Source organism: Astyanax mexicanus, chromosome 1 (assembly GCF_023375975.1).
Source record: "Astyanax mexicanus isolate ESR-SI-001 chromosome 1, AstMex3_surface, whole genome shotgun sequence".
NCBI classification, from domain to species: Eukaryota; Metazoa; Chordata; class Actinopteri; order Characiformes; family Acestrorhamphidae; genus Astyanax; species Astyanax mexicanus.
In genome coordinates, this window is record NC_064408.1 from 85,407,150 (window position 1) to 85,427,911 (window position 20,762).

At 40.7% G+C, this 20,762-nt stretch overlaps 1 protein-coding gene across 3 annotated transcripts in view; it reads left to right on the forward strand.

Moving 5' to 3' along the window:
• Nucleotides 1–20,762, forward strand: part of fut8b (fucosyltransferase 8b (alpha (1,6) fucosyltransferase)) — a 241,257-nt gene that overhangs the window by 152,189 nt on the left and 68,306 nt on the right. For all 3 annotated transcript variants that reach the window (XM_022684459.2, XM_022684479.2, XM_022684488.2), the window contains one exon: nucleotides 7,726–7,841. In XM_022684459.2, the coding sequence (XP_022540180.1) occupies nucleotides 7,726–7,841 (116 nt within the window). The remainder of the gene's footprint in view (nucleotides 1–7,725; nucleotides 7,842–20,762) is intronic.

Here is a 20,762-nt window from a genome sequence, read left to right on the forward strand (position 1 = left end):
TTCCCTCTTTACCCCCCACCCCTCTCTCTCTCTCTCTCTCTCTCTCTCCCCTCTACTCTCTATGCTCTGGTTTCAGCTTGCACTTTTATTTTTACAGTCTCTGCTCTCTTAATGCACTTTATCACTCTTTGTTTTCTTCACTCATTTCTCCATCTTTTAATATTTCTCAACTCTCTATTTTACTTTTAGTCTCTCTCTCTCTCTCTCTCTCTCTCTCTCTCTCTCTCTCTGCCCCCCGCCCTCTCTCGCTCTCTCGCTCCCTGTCCCTCCCTCATCAGTGTGATAGATGACGTTGTGCTGGTGGACTGGCAGGTGCTGTGGTGCCTCAGACAGAAGGTCATGAGGGTTACTGTGGAGCGTGTGTAGGAGATGACAGAAGAGGGCACACACACACACACACACACACACACACACTGAGCTATAGAACTCACACACTGAGCTGAAGCACATCTAATGGGCAGAAAGACAGAGAGTGAAACTGATTAGAGAACAGAGAGTGAGTGATGGGCTGATGGGTGCAGACACAGGCTCAGTCTGAAGATTTTTCACAAGCTGTTTTTTTTGTGCTTGCCACTTTTGAAGTTAGCTAGAAGTTGTTGGGAAAAGCTGAAAATACTGCAGGTCTTCTCTTCTCACTGGTAATTTAATTGGAAACACTGTAGGAATAGAAATTCAGTTCTAACAAGAAGAGAACAGTACTGCTTATTTTAAGATCAGTGAACTACCCTTTGTTCTATGTAGGCCTGTCATAATAACAGTTTCCAATGGATGATACATATATTGTCCCAGGGTTTTTATTTTTTTAAGTATTTTTATAAATATATTGGATTATTTTTACAATATAAATACTGTATTAGTTCTAACAAGAAGAGAACAGTACTGCTTATTTTAAGATCAGTGAACTACCAGTTATTCTATGTAGACCCGTCATAATAAAAATTTTTAATGGATGATATATTGTCCCAGTATTTTTATAAATATATTGGATTATTTTTACCATATAAATTATACATCATACAATGGTATGTTGTGCTGATGGAGCTGTTTGCTGGAGTGAATCAGGACTGGGCTATTTCTCAGTGTGGATGGGGGCGACTGACCACAACATTAACATGCTGGCCCAACACATCATACAGAGTCAGACACAGCACTCAGAGTCAGACAGGACGCAGGTAAAGGATTACTATCATTTGCCAGGCTTTACACAGGAAAGTGAAAGCAGTTTCGGTTTGTCTTACATTTGAGCAGAAGTTACAGAAATACAGTCTGCGTATTGCTTGATTACAGGGTGTGAAAGACTACAGCAGCAGTAAAACTGCACTCTCTGTTATGCATTTTGGCGCAATTGCATTTTCCCTGTGTGAGAACAGCTACACTACTAGAATAATTATTAACATCAATTTATTATGCCCAACAATTGAACCCAGTGCTCCCACCATGATCAGGAGATCGCCGGTTTGAATCCCGTTCATGTAGCTTGCCATTGTCTGTGAGCTGATGTAACATTCAGACGCTGCGCTTTCCTCCGAGTTCGCTGTGATGCTATGCGGCAATGCTACATCAGCAGCAGTTCAAAAAGAGGCGTTGGCTGACTTCACATGTATCGGAGGAGGCGTTTGCTAGTCTTCACCCTCCTGGTGTGTTGGGGCATCACTAGTGATAGGGGGAGTCCTAATGAGTGGGTTGAGTAACTGGCCGGAGAAAAAGTGAATAGTTTCCGCATTTTCTGATGCTTTCCAAGCAGTCTTATTAGACAAAATGCATTATCTAGCCCGCAAATTCAGAAATAGGTTTAAGGCGTTTTCACACCTGTAGTTTGTTACTTTGATCTGAATCAGTTGATTAGTTTGTTTACTTGGAGCTTTTCTCCCTCTGTTTGGTTTGGTTTCACACAGGCATAAACCTAAAGACATGTGCACCAATAAACCATGTGAGCACCCTGTGTCCTCTGATTGGTCAGACCTGTCTGGTGCGGGAGCAAGAAAGTAAAAAACTTGAGAAGATTCCGTCTTCCAGCACGTATATGTGTGCAGTGTGAAGCTGCTTTAATACAGAAGGCTGAAAAAAAAGAACCAGATTCCAGTTAAAGTTAAAGGTCCTTTAGACACATTCAGTTGGTGAAAAGCGTTATCGAAAGAGATGATGTATGGAGAGGCATGTGTTCTTGTTAGATGACTTGTAGGTGGTACTAGAAGGATGAGTATGATCACAGGTGGTGATCGATTGTTAACAGAATTTTTGTGATGGTAAAGCTAATTTATTCTAGAATTTGTTTTTTTTTTAATATTTCAGTTTGAAATAGTTGATCTGTTATCAAGCTCCTACTGTATAGTCCCACCAAACCCTTCCAAATCCCAAACTACACCCTTGGGTATAGGGAACACAGAGGGCATATCTCCAGGCGAGGAGAGGGGATAAGGGGATAAGAGCAGAGCCGGGAGCATTATGTGGAGGGGTTTCTGAGTGGCAGGGGAGTTCGGATGTGTGTGTGTGTGTGTGTGTGTGTGTGTGTGTGTGGGTGTGGGTGGAGGGGAGGTGGGGTGAGATTGCTGTGTGTAAGTGATAGCAGTTGTGTAGGAAGGGCACAGGGCCACTTCAGATGAAGGTTGAGGGGTTGAGGGGATGAAGTTAGAGAAGACTTGGTGACTCCAGCAGTTTATGCTGCCCTTCAAAAGTTTTGGGACACACATCTTACACATACAGAATCTTTTAATATATGTAATTATGTATTTTTTATAACTTACCATATTAAATTCTTATGACTTTTTTTACAGCAGAGTGATACAGCAGAATGAGACAGTTAATAGCACTGGCCACTTTATTAGAAACACCTGCCTTGTGTTTAAGCTCACTGGCCACTTTATTAGAAACACCTACCTTGTGTTTAAGCTCACTGGCCACTTTATTAGAAACACCTACCTTGTGTTTAAGCTCACTGGCCACTTTATTAGAAACACCTACCTTGTGTTTAAGCTCACTGGCCACTTTATTAGAAACACCTGCCTTGTGTTTAAGCTCACTGGCCACTTTATTAGAAACACCTACCTTGTGTTTAAGCTCACTGGCCACTTTATTAGAAACACCTACCTTGTGTTTAAGCTCACTGGCCACTTTATTAGAAACACCTACCTTGTGTTTAAGCTCACTGGCCACTTTATTAGAAACACCTACCATATGCTTCCACTCACTGGCCACTTTATTAGAAACACCTAGTTTGTGTTCACACTCACTGGCCACTTTATTAGAAACACCTAGTTTGTGTTCACACTCACTGGTCACTTTATTAGAAACACCTAGCTTGTGTTCACACTAATTTTTACTATAATCAATGTCACTGCTAGGATAACCGTTCTTTTATGTCGCGGGTCAAATTGACCTGTTTTAAAGTTTAAGGATCTAGGAAAAATAGTAGTAAAAGTATTTTTTCACTGAAACTTATCTTGTTTGTCTTAATTAGGGTAATTAACATATACTATGGAAATGCTTCATCTCACATATTTGCGACCAAAAACAAAACTAAAACTAAATTGCAGTGTTATGTTTCAATGTTATGCAAAACTATTGTTGTTTATATGTTAGTCTTTTAAACATGTTTAAAAGTTTAAACATGTATTTTTTAAGAAAAATTAGTGAATTATACTAATTGAACTATTACCTGTTAGAGGTAAGGAACACCACTGCACTAAATATTGATAGAGTAATTAGTAATTGAGTTAATAATTAAATATTTATTAAACATATATTAAATAAACATATATTAAATAATAATTAAACATATATTAAATAATGTTAGGATTCTTTTGGCTTCAAGCATCTTTTGGATAATAACACATTCACTGGGTCAAATTGACCTGGGAACACCCTTGCTGTCCCTGACATAACAGGGGGGTTCAGCATTGTTCCATCTATCAGAAATACTGAACTAGAGCAGGGTTCACATTTGTAATAAATAAACTGGATCAAAGTTTAAAATCACTATAAGTGAACTGAACTCACAGAAATGTGATTTGGACCCATTCTGGCTTTGTAGCTCAACAGTCATAAAGTTCAATTACTACAGATTTGAGAGCAAGGGTGTGTGTACTGTTCGAAGGAGCGGGCACATTGTGGTGTAGGAGCTGTGTGTGTGTGTGTGTGTGTGTTGTAAACGCAGACAGTAGGGAGCTGTGTAGGTGGAAGATGCTGATGAATGCTTTGTGGGGTGCTTCATGCTGAGAAGTGTTTTGGTGGGTGAGGAATGGAGGGATGGATGGTGCAGAGAAGCAGAGGGTGGAGGAGAGAAGAGACAGATGAGAAACACCACAGGGACCTGACAAAGTCAGAGAGGAAACAAATCAGAGAGAGCGAGAGCGAAAGAGAGAGAGGGAGATTTAGTGCCCTTTCGTACACCCTGCGATGTTCTTTGCTATCCTATATATTTTATATATTTCATGCCTTGCACCCCTGCTGTTAAAATAGCTTTGAAGAATAGCTTTTTAGTTTAGGAATTTATTCACGCTGATGAGTGTGGTGGTCTGGAAATGAGGTGTGTTTAGGTAAATTTCTGGTATGTTTCTATCTTAGCAGGTGCGCCACTGACTGATTAAAACCCTGACAACAGTCAACAGTCAGCTGCCCAATCATGTCTTAGCCATGCAGGAGTGCTGTGCCCACTGTGCATCCTCAGTGTGTGCACACTCCCGCTCGTTAAACACTCACATAGACGTGCTGCCCCACATAAACCCGAGTTTTACCTCAAAAATGAACAGAAATTGGAATAAAATGAGCTGCTGGTGTACCTTCACAGTGTGAATGAGCAGGTCAGTATCCTCTGCTAAGACGCACAAAAGCGCTGCACTGTTAAGATACAAATATGCCAAAGTCTGATTGGTTTATTTTACGTTATGGCCAACGATTAATGAAGAGAGTTAGTTCATGCCTTTTGAGTGTTTTAAGCTGCGCAAGGCGTATTTTTGCATCTTCACAATACCAAAGACACAGGACACGCCCCTAAATCCAGCAGCGTGATCCACAATTGATCGTTGCACTACATGTATAATAGAGCCCTTAGACTTCTTCCAGTGATATTTACTTCTTTACCCTCTTACCTTTACCCTCTATGGCATGAATAATTTTCTTTAGGAGCAAGAATTACAAAGCTTGGGAGTCCCTGTGGATACATTAAAAATAAAATTTTATAATGATTTCTGATAACAAACAGATAATTTGAGTCAGACGTTTTAGAGCAAGTAATCCTCCAAAACTGTTAAATACAGGAGTGTTCTACCTGTATAATGTTCAAAAACGAAGGCAACAAAAGGAAAAATACAGTGTTATTAAGTTTATAACAAGAAAATAGTAAAAATATAAATAGCCAAATATAATTATTTACATATTCTTGCACATATACATATTTTTACACCCACTTTCACGCCCCATTGTATTGGATGTGGATATGCAGATGTTTATATTGAATCAAATGTTTATATTATATACAGACAATCTGGTGAAAGTCAGTTGTAGGTAGTTGGGTTTCTATCATTTAGAGTTTCAAAATTGCATACTTGTATAAACTTAAACTTGTTCTGTGTGACTCATGGCTCGTCTGGCTGCACCGCTCTTTTGAGGCCTACAGATCTACAGATTTCTGATGATAACTAGGTCGGAGGAGTGTGAGGGTCATGGCACAACCTTCAGCTTGCATCTCTTGAGGCAGTCCATTGTAAATTCTGAGGTGTGTTGAGAAGCATTATGAGCATCTGCTGTGGAAGCCTTCTTGTTATTATTCAAATTAATTTTTGGAAGATTTGTTTTTTGCTTTTAGAATTTGCAGAGAAGATTCGTTTTAAACAATGCATGTGTGTGTGTAAGATTTTTACGCAATTTAAGCTATACTTGATAAGAGAGAGTGTTTCCCACTTCTCTTTCTGTGTAAAATGCTGATTTGTCACTTCACATGCTATATTTTTTTTTCTTGCTTACATGCTGCTTTCCTGCTGCTTCTAATTTCCTTATGCATATGCATATGTTGGCAGAATTATTATTAATATATTCGTTTTCACATGAATATGTAACACGCAGCATTCATATGCGCTTGCTGGATGTTGTTAGAAAAATGAAAAATATGAGCCTGTTTGTTTTTATGAATCTAATAGGGAATGTTGGCTAATTGTTGCTAAAAGCGAGCGGGATGTCTGTGGATGTGTTGATCCGTTTGTTAAGGTCTATTGTGTGCTGCTGAATTACCAGAGTTTAGTTAACGTTTTAAGCCCCACTTGAGCCTAAATGGCTTCCCAGACGCTCATTAGCGGCCTGTTTGTGACAGGAGGTGTTTAGAGTGTGTCGATACAGGCTGAAGAGAAACATCATTCACACTGTAATTAGTGATTACAGGCTGTAGGAGAATTTTAAAAAGCAAATTCACTAAAGAGCCATAAACAGAGTGCTGCTGAGCTGTACTGCAGTGGACATTATACCGCGTCTAATTCACTGACTAATCATAATCAACACTAGCTGCATTTCAGTCCAAACCAGACGTTCTGCACAATTACACAATTTCAGCTGAAAAAAAGATGTGAAATAAATCATTTACATCCAATACAGTCATAAAAGTAAGTTTTAGATGTGACTGGGAGCAGCTTTATAACAAGCAGAATGAAGAGACTCCAGCAGACTCCATCTGATTTGAGCAGAATGATCTTTTCAGAGCAGTCACTGGGCAGGAAGAGCAGTGGAACACATAAAGACGGAGGATAGCTCTGTCACCAGTAACCCGTGCCAACTGATCAGAGAATCACCACTGCTTTTTGCTTTACAAGCTGGACACTGGTGTGGTTGTAAGTTTAAGGTAGTGCTAAAATGTTTAGCTTAAAAATAATAACAGTTCACTGTGTGGAAATTCACAGTGAAACTAATTAAACAAAATGTAGTACCAGGTTTAATAGGCTTGATACATTAAAGTTTAAGAAAGAAGATGATAATTTCATCATCAAAAAGTTTGGTTTGGCTTTTATTAGTTTTCTATACAGTTTTTGTGATATTTGGCTCTTTTTCCTGTCAGCCTTTTTTTTTGCAGATTTAAAATATGTTGATTAAAAAGTCAGCTACTTTCTTTTTTTGCTTTCCTTCTCTCTCTTTTTGTTTGTGTCTCTATCTCTTTCTCTCTCTCCTTCTTTCTATCTGTCTCACCTGCAGTGAAAGGTAAACGTTCACAATACTTAATTTTTTTTTTTAGAACTAACACACAAAAAACTTTATATCTTCCTTCATATCTTGTAAATGTTAGATAAACCAGTAAAAGTAAAATACTGCAACATCAAATCTGAAATAAAATGATAACTGAATAAAAAATAGAAACTGGAATCAAGTGCAGATGATGATTGCAGGTGCAATTAAGCAAATAAAAGGGACACGATTAGAAGCTTAGAGCTACTTCATACATCTGGTGAATGTCTCCCTCAAATTCTCCCGGTGTGTTTCTGTTCTATTGTTGTATTTTCTATTGCTCTTCTATTGTTTCCTCAGTACTCAGTTTGTACAGTTTGGATTGTAATAGCTAATAACAGTTGATTGTACTCATGGCTAGTTGACAGTTAGTAATGTTTATGGATTTGTCGTGTGTGTGTGATTTTAAAGCAGTTTTGATTTTGCTCCTTTGGAAAGATTACAAATTTTGACCTCATGAAGTCTGTGGTTCCAGCAAACTCAAATACTGTGTGTGTGTGTGTGTGTGTGTTCTCTCTGTAGGATTCCTGAAGGCCAGTCTGATCGGCCCGTGTCTGCAGGCAGGCTTCGGTCTTTAGAGGAGCAACTGAGTCGAGCAAAGCAGAAAATACATAACTACCAGAGACTCTTTGGAGACGGTAAGAGAGTGTGTGTGTGTGTGTGTGTGTGTGTGTGTTTTACTGTTTCTGCAGGTGGTTTGTGGAGGATTTGAGTATTAGAGAATCTCAGGTGGTGTACACCTCTACAAACAGACACAAATATGTTTTTGTATTAGCACAGAAGATAAAATGATCATATCTATCAATGATTTATTGTGAACTAACTATGCTGACTATATGAGTCAGTGGTAAGGTGGTAAATCAGTTGGGTTACAGTCACATTGTAAAAGTGGAGAGATTATTAGTCACTGTCTTGATTGGAATCCTTAACTAAGCGAAAAAGCTGATTTTTAGCAGTTTAGATTTTCCTAGAAGCACCAAATGTAGTTATATCACTGTTTTTGCTTAACAACTTAGAGAAGTGGAGCCCAACCAGCCTTCTAATAACATAGCAGTCTGAAACCTCAATAAAAATAAAAAAAATGTAAAAAAAAATATTTAAGGCTCATTCATAAAAACCTAAACAAAAAAACCTGCTACAACATTTCACAGAATAGTGTTGTTTTGTTAGCAAGAAAAGGCAGCCATATTTACCATACTAGTGTTGGTCCCAGATGGATTAAAAATGCTTTTAATGGGCACACATACACACACACACACACACACACACACACACACACACACACTAGTGATGTACTGTGCACACATGACAGGAGGGCATTGTTGCTGCCTCCAGAGAGTAGAAAGGGTTAAGGGTCTTTCTTAAGGGCCCAACAGCATCTTAAGAGCAGCTTGTCAAACCCAGTTATCAAACCCACAATTCTTCAAGTCTTCAGGGATAGACTGGCCATAGGAAGTACCGTTACAATTCCCAGTTAGCCATTTTGTGCGTGGGCCGCTGAAAGAGCTAAAAATAGAATTGCGTGATTTGTGCATTAGATATGCATTAAATATGAAAGCTCAGGCTTTACTTCTAGAACTTTACTGAGACAGGATGGAAACCCTAATTGTACTATTTACTATAAGAAAATGCATTAATAAATGTTGTAGATTTTTTATAGACAGACTGATACATAGAATGTGATTCCAAAATGCAGAAAAGATACTTAAAGTTATATATACAGCTCTGGAAAAACATGAGTTTCCTTGATTTTACCAAATGGCTTCCTAGTTCAAATTGAAAACTTCTGGAATATAATCAAGAGGTAAATGGATGATCAAGCATCAAACCAAACTGAACTGCTTGAATTTTTGCACCAGGTGTGGCATAAATTTATCCAAAAGCAGTGCGTAAGACTGGTGGAGGAGAACATGCCAAAATGCATGAACACTGTGATTAAAAACCACGATTATTTCACCAAATATTGATTTCTAAACTGTTTATATGAGCCATTTCTCATTTTCTGCAAATAAATGCTCTAAATGACAATATTAAGAGAAATGTTGTCCATAGTTTATAGAATAAAACATAAAACAACAATGTTAATTTTACTCAAACATATATATATATATATATATATATATATATATATATATATATATATATATATATATATATATATATATATATATATATATATATATATATATATCATGTTTTACTTGTTCTAGAATAGAGTCATGTAAATATGCCTATATGGGTGCTTATACAGGAACTGGGTGGGCTGATCTAGAAAATGTCCAAAGCTAAATTTAATTCCAATTCCAGCCCTGCCTGTCATCTATAACCTGGTGCTCTAACCACTGAGCCATCACCTATAAACCCACCTATATCCACCTTTAAACCAAGAAACTATATATGACATGAGCTACTGTGATTAGGGCAACACTGATACAACCCAAGAGTCAAAAAACTTTTTTTTTGCTATTATCAGACCCATCTTTACAGATATTTGTAATCACAGACATGTCTATGGCTGTTGCTGGGCAGGACAAGCAGCGGGACACCTAACGAGGACTAAAACCTGAGTAGTTTGTACAGAATACACACACAGGCAAATCTGTCCTATTTCCGCTTGAGCGTTGAGCAGAGGACTTAGTCCATTGAGCCCTGAGCGTCCTTCTCATTGTCCTGTTAGAATATAACAGAAGGAATGAAGGTCATCTAAGCAGGGTAAGTAGCACACGCAGGGCCAGAGCCAGCTATAGGCAGAACACACTCACTTATATATATGAGGCTGTAGAGCTGACCACAGGAGACACTGTGCTCATTTCGTGTCTCCTTGTTTTATGGTGGTCCATAAATGGAGGGTCAGTGTTAATTTGACTAGAGGATTTCATCGTCCTTGATGCTGCACAATGATGTTTCATTGTTTTGAATGAAAGTAAGGCAGCTGTGGAAAAAATCATGTTAATGCTTTGTCATGATAGCTGTGTTCAGACTGGTAATTAGTTAGCATAACTAGGTCGCTAATAGTCTATCAGGCAGAAGTTAAATATAGTAGTTAAATATGGAGTAATAGTACCTTAAATAACCAAATTAATGTCATTTTGTATGTTTAATGGATCTTTACATGGTTAAATGTTTCTATGAAAAAGGTTCCACTATAAAAAAAACCCTCTCACAACATTATCATCGCTGTCCAATGAAAAACTAGTATCTATATTTTTGTTGGTTTTTATTTTACTACATAATTCCAACACACAAATGGTCTTTTACACTGTATCAACATATCCTGATGAATGGACCAACAGAATGTCTCTAAAAATACCTGATATAAACTCTTTATACACTGACTTCCATTGAAGGTTAACAAGTGTTTTTTTCTCTCCTGCAAAGTTGGAAAGAAACATCAAGGCAAAGAGAACAAGTTCATATTCATAAAGTCTCATTTAGGAGTTCAGAAATCAGTATTTAGTGGAATAACCCTGATTTTTAATCACAGTTTTCATGCATCTTGCCATGTTCTCCTCCAACAGTCTTTCACACTGCTTTTGGATAACTTTATGCCACTTCTGGTGCAAAAATTCAAGCAGTTCAGTTTGGTTTGATGGCTTGTGATCATCCATCTTCCTCTTAATTATATTTCAGAGGTTTTCAATTAGGTAAATCAAAGAAACGAATCATGTTTCTTATTAAATCTTTTTGTTAAAAAGTGTATCATCAAGTATCATCTTATTAAAAAGTGTTTTTTTATATATACATTCGTTTTGCATGCATCAACGTTATGCATGTAGACTGTTTTGTGTCATTCGTTGCTCTAAAACACCTGATTCAGTTTGTTATCAAAAGTCAAAATATAAATGCATATTTGATATATCCACAGGGACTCCCAATCTTTAAAAAAATTATACTTTTCCTCCGGAAAAAAATACAATTCTCTCCATAGAGGGTTAAAAACTCCAGCAGCACCTCAATGACTGATTCACTCGTACCAGCACAACACACCCTAACCACCTCCGCCATGTCAGTGTCACTGCAGTACTGCGTGAAACCCACAACCCAAAAAAAGCAGCTCTGTGGTGGTCCTGTGAGATCCTCACCATTGAGGAACAGGGCAAAATGAAGATAATACAGTATAACCAGAAATAAAAGTCATTGCTTATAAAATGGACAATAGAAATGGAGTGTAGGAAACAAGGAGATGGTCATAATATTCCTTACAATACAAGACTGTGTATTAGGGGTGGGAATCGTTTACTATCTCACGATTCGATTCGATTCCGATTTTGGGGGCCACGATTCGATTCAAAATCGATTTTTGATTTAAAACGATTTGAATTATAAAAATTTCTGCTTCTGGCTTATGAATCTTATTGAAAAAAAACCCTCCATAATATACACTGGTCCTGGAGCAGGTAATGTGTTACAAAAACAATAAAATGTGCAGGAATGTGGGTCCTCAGTGACAGAGGAATCACTGGGATATCACAATGACGTTAATGAACAATAAATAAATAATAAATAACACTGCTTTATTACCAGGCTACTAGCGGTGGTGTGTAGGTGACGCTGCTGGGCTGATGTGATGATAGCAGTGGAGCGCTAAAGTTCAGGAGCAGCTGCTGATTAACTAGTTAATTTAAGGTCGTTGTATTTCTTCAGAAAGGGGGCAGGAGGTGGAGAAATTAATTCATATGGTCCATTCCTTAATTCCTCTGTGATGAGGAGCTGAAATTAGCTCTGATTAGCTTATTGTTATTTTTCCGTTCCGCCTTAAATGCTGCAGCCCGCTGCCACCTGTAGCGTTATTTAAGGTGGAACTGGAAAGTTAGCTAGATAGCTAGCTAACAGTTACTGAAACTAACTACTAGCGATCTTTTTTATGCTTGTTATGAAGCATTCTGCCATAAAACATTGAAACTACACGTTAATCTAATGTAATATAGTGCTTGTTCTGCCATCTTACCGGTGATTCTCAAACACCTACGCTCTGTGTGTGTCTGGAAGATCTCCGTTTGAAAGGACAAGCGCTATCCCCAGGGTTGCCAGGTCCAACAAAAATACCCAGCCCAAAATCAGTCTAAAACCCGCCCCGCAGAATCGATTTTGGGACATTTTAAATCGATTCTGAATCGTAGTAAATGAGAATCAAGATTCTTATGTGAATCGATTTTTTGGCACACCTCTACTGTGTATATAATCTGTGGACATGTTTTAGTGGTGTTTGGATGTGCAGAATATTGTATACTGCATTGTGACCCTTATCTAACTGTATTTGAAGTGTTTGTAATAGCATACACTTTTCTGAATGTTTTACACAACATTCAGTGAAAATGCAATTTAGAATAAGGCCCTGTTTCTGCATTGCAGCTGCTGTTGCTAATGATATCAGGGAGCACTGAGCAGGAACTTGTGCTTAAGGAGCTGCAAAAGGACACAGTTTAGTAGGTTCAAGATGATTATGCCTTAAGTCACCTTGGCCTGTTCTCATAGCAACAGCTTCTGTTAATTTCAGGTAACCTTCTTCATGGTAAGTGTGTGGTATTACAGGTAGAAGTCACAGAATTTACACTAGTGTTTGAATCGTCCTCTTACATACAGCGAGAGAGTGAGAGAGAGAGAAAGAGAGAGAGAGAGTGGAGGTTAAGTAGAGAAACTCTGGTTTGCTGAATAGGTGGAGTGGAACGATAGAAGAAGACTGAATAAGAGCAGAGAGTAAAAGAAGAGACCAGGGTGAATGATTTAAAGTGAATTTCACCTTTTTTTTCCAAAGGGAATGAAATTACAGCTCTGAAAGGAATTAAACAAGTGTGTCCAAGCTCTCATGTACAGTTAACCTTCATTCATTCTCTCTATCTCTTTCTGTCTCTCTCTCTCTCTCTCTCTCTGTACATAATTTATAAAAAAAAATGGGACACCTCATAAAAAAACATTTTTTTACCATATTTAAAAACATGGACAATTGATCTTAATTTCAATAATACTGAGAAATAGAATGTGTTTGAAGCTTATGTCTGTAAGTTTTGGGATTTAGGGCCCTCTCTGGTGAGATGTTGTCTCCTTTCAGCGCGGTGAATCCGATTCCAGGTTATGTTCAGTCAGTCAGAGAGAGAGAGCACACTACTGAGCTCTGAGTTTCCTCTTCTGAAGTCTCCATTGCTCCACCAGCCGCTCCTGTGTTCAGTAAAACTGAGCCAGATCCTCTTTTAGAGGCTGTACATGTGTCATAAGCACCTAAAACGTGTGACGTGGCCAGAAGAGCCCCGCGAAATGTGACCCGACACCCCAGTTTTTAGAATGAATATATTAGGTTTAGAAGGGATGGTCATTCCATTAAACACAATATTTGACCCCTTCTCCTCTCAGAAATCCTTCTGCTTTTAGTTTAGATGAAAAATAATGAAGACTGCAACTTTAATTAAACACCAAAAAATATGCAGATGAGGCTGAAAAGGGATTTAAAAAGATCTCAGAACAATTAGTAATCAGTTATTTCACTGTTTAGACTGTTTACAAGTCAAACAACTGCCATCATGGCCAGACTGTCCTAGCAAGTTCAGGATTCTCATAAAATCCCCCAACTATCCTAACATTCATCACAGGACCTACTACATGTATCTTTTACCACAGTTAATGTTGAGGTACAGTATTTACTATCAGAAAGAGACCAAACGAGTTTAAGTTTCATGAAAGATAAAAGAAACTACAGATAATTCATGAAGGGAACACAGGGCCATGTGCAGGGGAGCACGTGGGAAAAAAAACACAGGCACAGAGAAGAAAGGTACATAAACAGACAGGAGGGCAGGAAAAACACTGAGACATACAGGAGAGACAGGGAACAGGGCGAGAACATGACATGGACAAATTAATCTTAAATCTTGTCCTGCACTGAAAAAAATGATGGGTAAAATCTACTTAAAAACGTTTTGCAACTTTCTGCTTTTGCGTTTTTAAAGTAAATTTAATTTCAGAAAAATGTAAGTAACTTCAACTCGGTTTCAAGACTTAAATGTTACATAGAGTAAATAAGAGAACTGAACTTCAGTCAATCCTTTCTTTTAGTAAACTTTACTTTATTTATTTTTGCTGAATCAATCTTTTTTTTGTAACCTTTACTTAATTTCTGCATACAATATTACCTTATTCAAATTACTTAATTTATACAATATTACTCAAATAATTTATTACAGATAATATGTTATAATTGCTTAAATTTGCATGTAATATTTGCATGGATGGCATGTAATACATTCTTTTTAGTATACTACACATGCCATCCATGTGTTGAGAGAGTGAGACTTCGTCTGTTTACAAAATAAATCTTTGAGATTATGTAAATATTTGAATGTGTGTTTTAACTATAATTATACATAATAATATTGTATGAATTAAAGTAAAGTAAATAATTAAGTATGTCATGTCTGGTGCTGAAAGCACGTCTGTGTCTCCCACATCCAGCTCTATCTGCGATTCTCACAGTAACAACTACAATACCCAGAACGCACCACTCCATGACACTACACACACTCCCGATCACATGACACGTCACATGACGCCACCAGGAAGTCCCGAGTACTGATTACTCAGTGTATTTAAGGACCATGCTCACGCTCACACCTCGCCGAGTATCTGTTTGGTAAATCCTACAATACAAAGCGTTTCTCTTGCCCTTGCTATTTTCCGTGTATGATCCTGTTTTTGTTTTCTACCGACTTCGATTTTTGCCTGCTCCCTTGTGTTGGATTACCGTGTATGACCTGGACTGTATATTGTACTTTGGATTTTTGCCTAACCTGTGTTACTGCCTTTCCGTGTATGAACTCTGGACTGTCCTCCGTTTATGGTATGGTTTCTCTACACTGTGCATTTTTGGTATTGACCCTGTTTCTGTTGACTACCCCTGTTTACTCTATAACTTTAATAAAAGTTATTTTATTGTATCTGCACCAGTCTCCTTCCTGTCTGGCCCTGACAAGATACTCGGCCGTAATGACAGAGACTGCGGATACAGAGTCTATTAAGTCTGGTTTGGCTAACCAGGGTCGGCTTCTAGGTCAGCACCAGCAAACGCTCGCTGGTGTGACCCAAGCTGTTGATGAGCTAGCACGCCACCAGGTTAACCAACAGCAGCAGCTAGCCGAGATTATAAGTCATCTCCGGGGTTTATCCACCCAGAACCCTAGCCCAGTGGTTAGTCCTGTAGCCAGCCCTAACGAAACCACTACTCCCTTTTTCGCTGTGTGTAAACCCGAAGTCTATGACGGTAACACTGAGAAGTGTAATGGGTTTCTGCTCCAGTGCTCCGTGTTTTTTAGCAACTCACCTCCTGCTTCTGATAAAGCTAAAATCGGGTTTATAATTTCTCGGTTGTCTGGCAAGGCTTTGGACTGGGCTACAGCTATTTGGGAGAACATTTCTGAATCCAGCTACGACACTTTTTTGTCTATTTTTCGCAGCGTTTTTGATCATACACGCTATGGGCAATCTAGTGGAGAGCTTCTGATTACCTTGAAGCAAGGTAAACTATCTGTGGCAGCCTTTGCTCTGGAGTTCCGTACGTTAGCCGCTAGCAGCGGTTGGAACGATCCTGCTCTCATCTCCATGTTTCGACACGGACTTAACCCCGAGATTCAAAGAGAACTTGCATGCAAGGACGATTCACTCACCCTGGATCAGCTGATCACTCTGTCTATCCGTCTGGATCAGCTCCTTTCCCGTAAACCCAAAGCTGTTAGCCACACGCCTGTGGTTCGCCCTGCACTACTCCAGTCCGGGAATCCAGTTCCGGAATTTGCACCTGCATCCATCTCTGAACCTAGGGAGATCACACGATCCAGACTATCCGTCACTGAGAGGCAGCGTCGCATTCGCCTTCACCTGTGCCTCTATTGTGGTGGTCCAAGTCATCTGAGGGCTGACTGTGAACTCCGGCCCAATTCTGCTCAAGCGTCTGCTCTGGGACAGCGCGTGGAGTGTACTCCACGCGCTAACGTGGTATGTACCCCTGTTTCTGAACTTAAAGAAAAATGTTTCGTGTTGCCTGTTATTATCACCACTCCAACGGATGTGTTTTGTGTCTCAGCGCTTGTAGATTCTGGGTCGGAGGGGAACTTTATCAGCCTGGATCTGGTTGAGGAGTACGCCATACCCACGAAGGATCTCCCTAGACCTATCCCCATCCATGCCATTGATGGAAAGACTGTACGCTCCAAACCTGTGACCCAGCAGACTCTTCCTCTCACCCTGCAGGCCAGCTTTCTACATGTGGAACAGCTCTCTCTCTATGTGCTCCCACGCACGGAACATCCACTGGTTTTGGGAGCGCCATGGCTAAAGACACACGACCCCGTCATTTCATGGAGCCTGGGAGACATCACTGCCTGGTCTCCTTTCTGTCGTGAGAACTGTTTATCTTTAATTTCACTCTCTTTGCAATCTACCTCTGTTGAAAGCCCTAATTCTGTAGATACCCCTGCTATTCCCTCCGAGTACTATGATTTTTCTGATGTGTTTAGTAAATCTAAAGCTACCGAGTTACCTCCGCATCGCCCCTATGATTGCTCTATTGATTTAATAGAGGGTTCTGTACTGCCCAAAGCTCGTGTGTACCCATTGTCTCGTGATGAGGAGAAGGCTATGGAAGAGTATGTTAGTGAAGCTCTGGCGCAAGGTTTCATCCGCCCATCCAAATCCCCTGTTGGTTCCGGATTCTTCTTCGTGAAGAAGAAGGATGGGGGTTTGAGACCCTGCATAGATTACAGAGGCTTAAACGACATTACCAAAAAGTTCGCTTACCCGCTCCCGTTAATCCCAGCAGCATTAGAACAGTTACGTAATGCCGTGTACTTCACCAAACTCGATCTCCGTAGTGCTTATAACCTCATTCGCATCAGGGAGGGTGACGAATGGAAAACAGCGTTTTCCACCACCAACGGCCACTATGAATACCTGGTCATGAGTTACGGTCTTGCTAACGCCCCAGCCATATTCCAGTCCTTTATGAACGACATATTTCGTGACCTAATTAATCACTCTGTTGTCCTTTTTATAGACGACATCCTTATCTATTCCCCAGATCTCCCCACACACATACAGCATGTCCGCCAAGTTCTCCAACGCCTGAGAGAACATAGCCTGTTTGCCAAAGCCGAGAAATGTGAGTTCCACACGCAAAGGGTCACATTTCTCGGCTATGTTATCAGTTCCTCCGGTGTCCTGATGGACGATGAGAAAGTGACTGCCGTTACTAATTGGCCTGTGCCCCAGACCATTAAAGAACTCCAGCGATTCCTAGGCTTCGCTAATTTTTATAGGCGGTTCATCCGTAACTTTAGCTCCATTGCTGCGCCCCTTACTGCCCTCACTAAAGGGGCTGCTAAAATCCTGAAGTGGTCAACCGAAGCGGATCGCGCTTTCTGTGAGCTGAAAGCTGCGTTCATTTCAGCCCCTGTACTTAGGCACCCTAATCCCGAGTTGCCCTTCGTAGTGGAAGTGGACGCTTCCGAATCGGGTGTTGGCGCGGTTCTCTCTCAGCGTAGTGGGTCGCCACCCAAATTGTTTCCTGTAGCCTTCTTCTCACGCAAGCTTTCCCCTGCGGAGCGTAACTATGGGATAGGGGATAGGGAACTTCTTGCTGTGAAATTAGCTCTAGAAGAATGGCGTCACTGGCTGGAGGGGTCCGTTCATCCGTTTACTGTGTATACTGATCACAAGAATTTGGAATACCTCCGCACGGCTAAACGACTTAATCCGAGACAAGCACGTTGGTCTCTTTTCTTCTCTCGATTTAACTTCTCGATCTCGTTCCGTCCGGGAAACCGTAACACTAAAGCTGATGCGCTGTCCAGGGTTTACAGCACTGTGGACAGCGCATCCCAGCCCCAGGAGGCTGAACGCATTCTTCCTCCCTCTGTTCAGATCGCAGCCATTCAATGGGAGTTAGACGATCAGATTCGCCAAAGTAACGCTAATCAGCCCGATTCTGAGGACTGTCCTCAGGGTAAAACGTTCGTACCCGTCCAGTTTCGAGACAGGCTCATCACCTGGGCTCATTCCGCTTTAACCTCTGGTCATCCTGGTGTCACACGCACGTTACAATTACTCTCTGCCCGTTACTGGTGGAATTCTATGCGTGCTGATGTTCACTCATTCGTTACCTCCTGCTCTGTTTGTGCGCAATGTAAAACGCCTAAAACCCTTCCAGCCGGTAAGCTACTACCTCTCCCTGTACCTGAGAGACCTTGGTCGCATATTGCTGTTGATTTTGTCACTGATCTGCCTGTATCTGAGGGTTATACTACAGTTCTCACTGTTGTTGATCGTTTCTCTAGAGGGGTTAAATTTATTCCATTCCCAGCTCTGCCTACTGCCTTCCAAACTGCTCAAGCTATTTATATGCATGTATTTAGACACTTTGGTATCCCCGAAGATATTTTGTCTGACCGTGGTCCTCAATTTACCTCTCGTGTGTGGAAGGCATTTTTTGAACATCTCGGTGTACATGTCAGTCTCACTTCTGGTTTCCACCCTACATGTAATGGTCAATGTGAGAGGGTTAATCAGGAACTCGGGAAATTCCTCCGCACATACTGCTTCAAACATCCCACTGATTGGTCACAATACCTCGTTTGGGCTGAAATTGCACAAAACTCCCTAGTTAATACTACCTCTGGCCTCACCCCCTTTCAGTGTGTTCTGGGTTTTCAGCCTCCTCTAGCTCCCTGGACAGCGGTGTCCACTGATGTGCCGGCTGTGGATGAATGGATGAAGCGCAGTGAGCAGGTGTGGGAAGACACGCATCGTAAAGTCTCTGAGGTACTGCGTGTGTACAAGGAGCGTGCTGACAAGCACCGTGGTGACAGCCCAGACTACCAACCAGGAGATCGGGTGTGGCTTTCTACCCGGGACTTTAGGTTTGAGGGTAGTTGTAGAAAACTCCTGCCTAAGTTTATTGGTCCTCTTAAGATTTTGTCACGTATTAATGAAGTTACTTACAAGGTGGAGTTACCCCCTCAGTATCGTATTAATAATTCTTTTCATGTATCTCTCCTCAAGCCTATGGTCCCGGGTCCGCTCGCTGACGCTGCACCGGCTGATGTTCCACCCGCGGCTGTGGAGGGGGAGGGGTCGTCCACGTATGCTGTCCGGGAGGTGCTGGATTCACGCAGACGTGGGGGTGTGCTCCAATACCTTATCGATTGGGAGGGGTATGGTCCGGAGGAGCGTTGTTGGGTGGCTGCCAAAGACGTGCTGGACCCTGCCTTGCTCGTGGAGTTTCATGCTCGTTTTCCTGGTAAGCCTGCTCCTAGGCCCCGTGGACGTCCCAAGCGTCCTCCGACCTCCTCTGCTCCAACTCGTCGGGTTTCTCGCTCTGGTGAGCCCCGTCTGTCTGGCACCTCCGCTCCGACACCTGCACCTCCCGCCGGTACTCCCTGTCCGCCGGGTGGTCGTCGCCGGGGTCGGCCCCGTTCTGCCTCCGCTCCGGTTCCTCAGGGGGAGGGTACTGTCATGTCTGGTGCTGAAAGCACGTCTGTGTCTCCCACATCCAGCTCTATCTGCGATTCTCACAGTAACAACTACAATACCCAGAACGCACCACTCCATGACACTACACACACTCCCGATCACATGACACGTCACATGACGCCACCAGGAAGTCCCGAGTACTGATTACTCAGTGTATTTAAGGACCATGCTCACGCTCACACCTCGCCGAGTATCTGTTTGGTAAATCCTACAATACAAAGCGTTTCTCTTGCCCTTGCTATTTTCCGTGTATGATCCTGTTTTTGTTTTCTACCGACTTCGATTTTTGCCTGCTCCCTTGTGTTGGATTACCGTGTATGACCTGGACTGTATATTGTACTTTGGATTTTTGCCTAACCTGTGTTACTGCCTTTCCGTGTATGAACTCTGGACTGTCCTCCGTTTATGGTATGGTTTCTCTACACTGTGCATTTTTGGTATTGACCCTGTTTCTGTTGACTACCCCTGTTTACTCTATAACTTTAATAAAAGTTATTTTATTGTATCTGCACCAGTCTCCTTCCTGTCTGGCCCTGACAAAGTAATTGTAATTAGGTAATATTTTATGCAGAAATTAAGTAAATTTACTAAAACAAAGGATTAACTGAAGTTCCGTACACTAATTTTCTCTGTGTAACATCAACAAGTTTTGATACCGAGTTGAAGTTACTTAAATTTACATGAAATTAAATTTACATTAAAAAGCAGATGCAGAAAGTTGCGAAACTTTTTTTAAGTAAATTTTACGCATCATTTTTTTCAGTGTGATATGTAAGGCTACTATAAGGGGTTCTCGGTGCTGTAGGTCACACTGCCGTAATAATCAATAGCAATGGCCGTAACAATCAATAGCAATGACAGGAAATGAGTATTTTTACTAGGGGCGCAGGATAATATTGGGCCGATGCATAGATTTGGTTGATATTTCAAACCAAAACTTGCTGACAAATTTATTGTATGAATTTATTGTATGAATTTATTGTATGAATTTATTGTATGAATTTATTGTATGCCAGAAAAAGACCAAGTGACACTGTGCTACTAGCAGT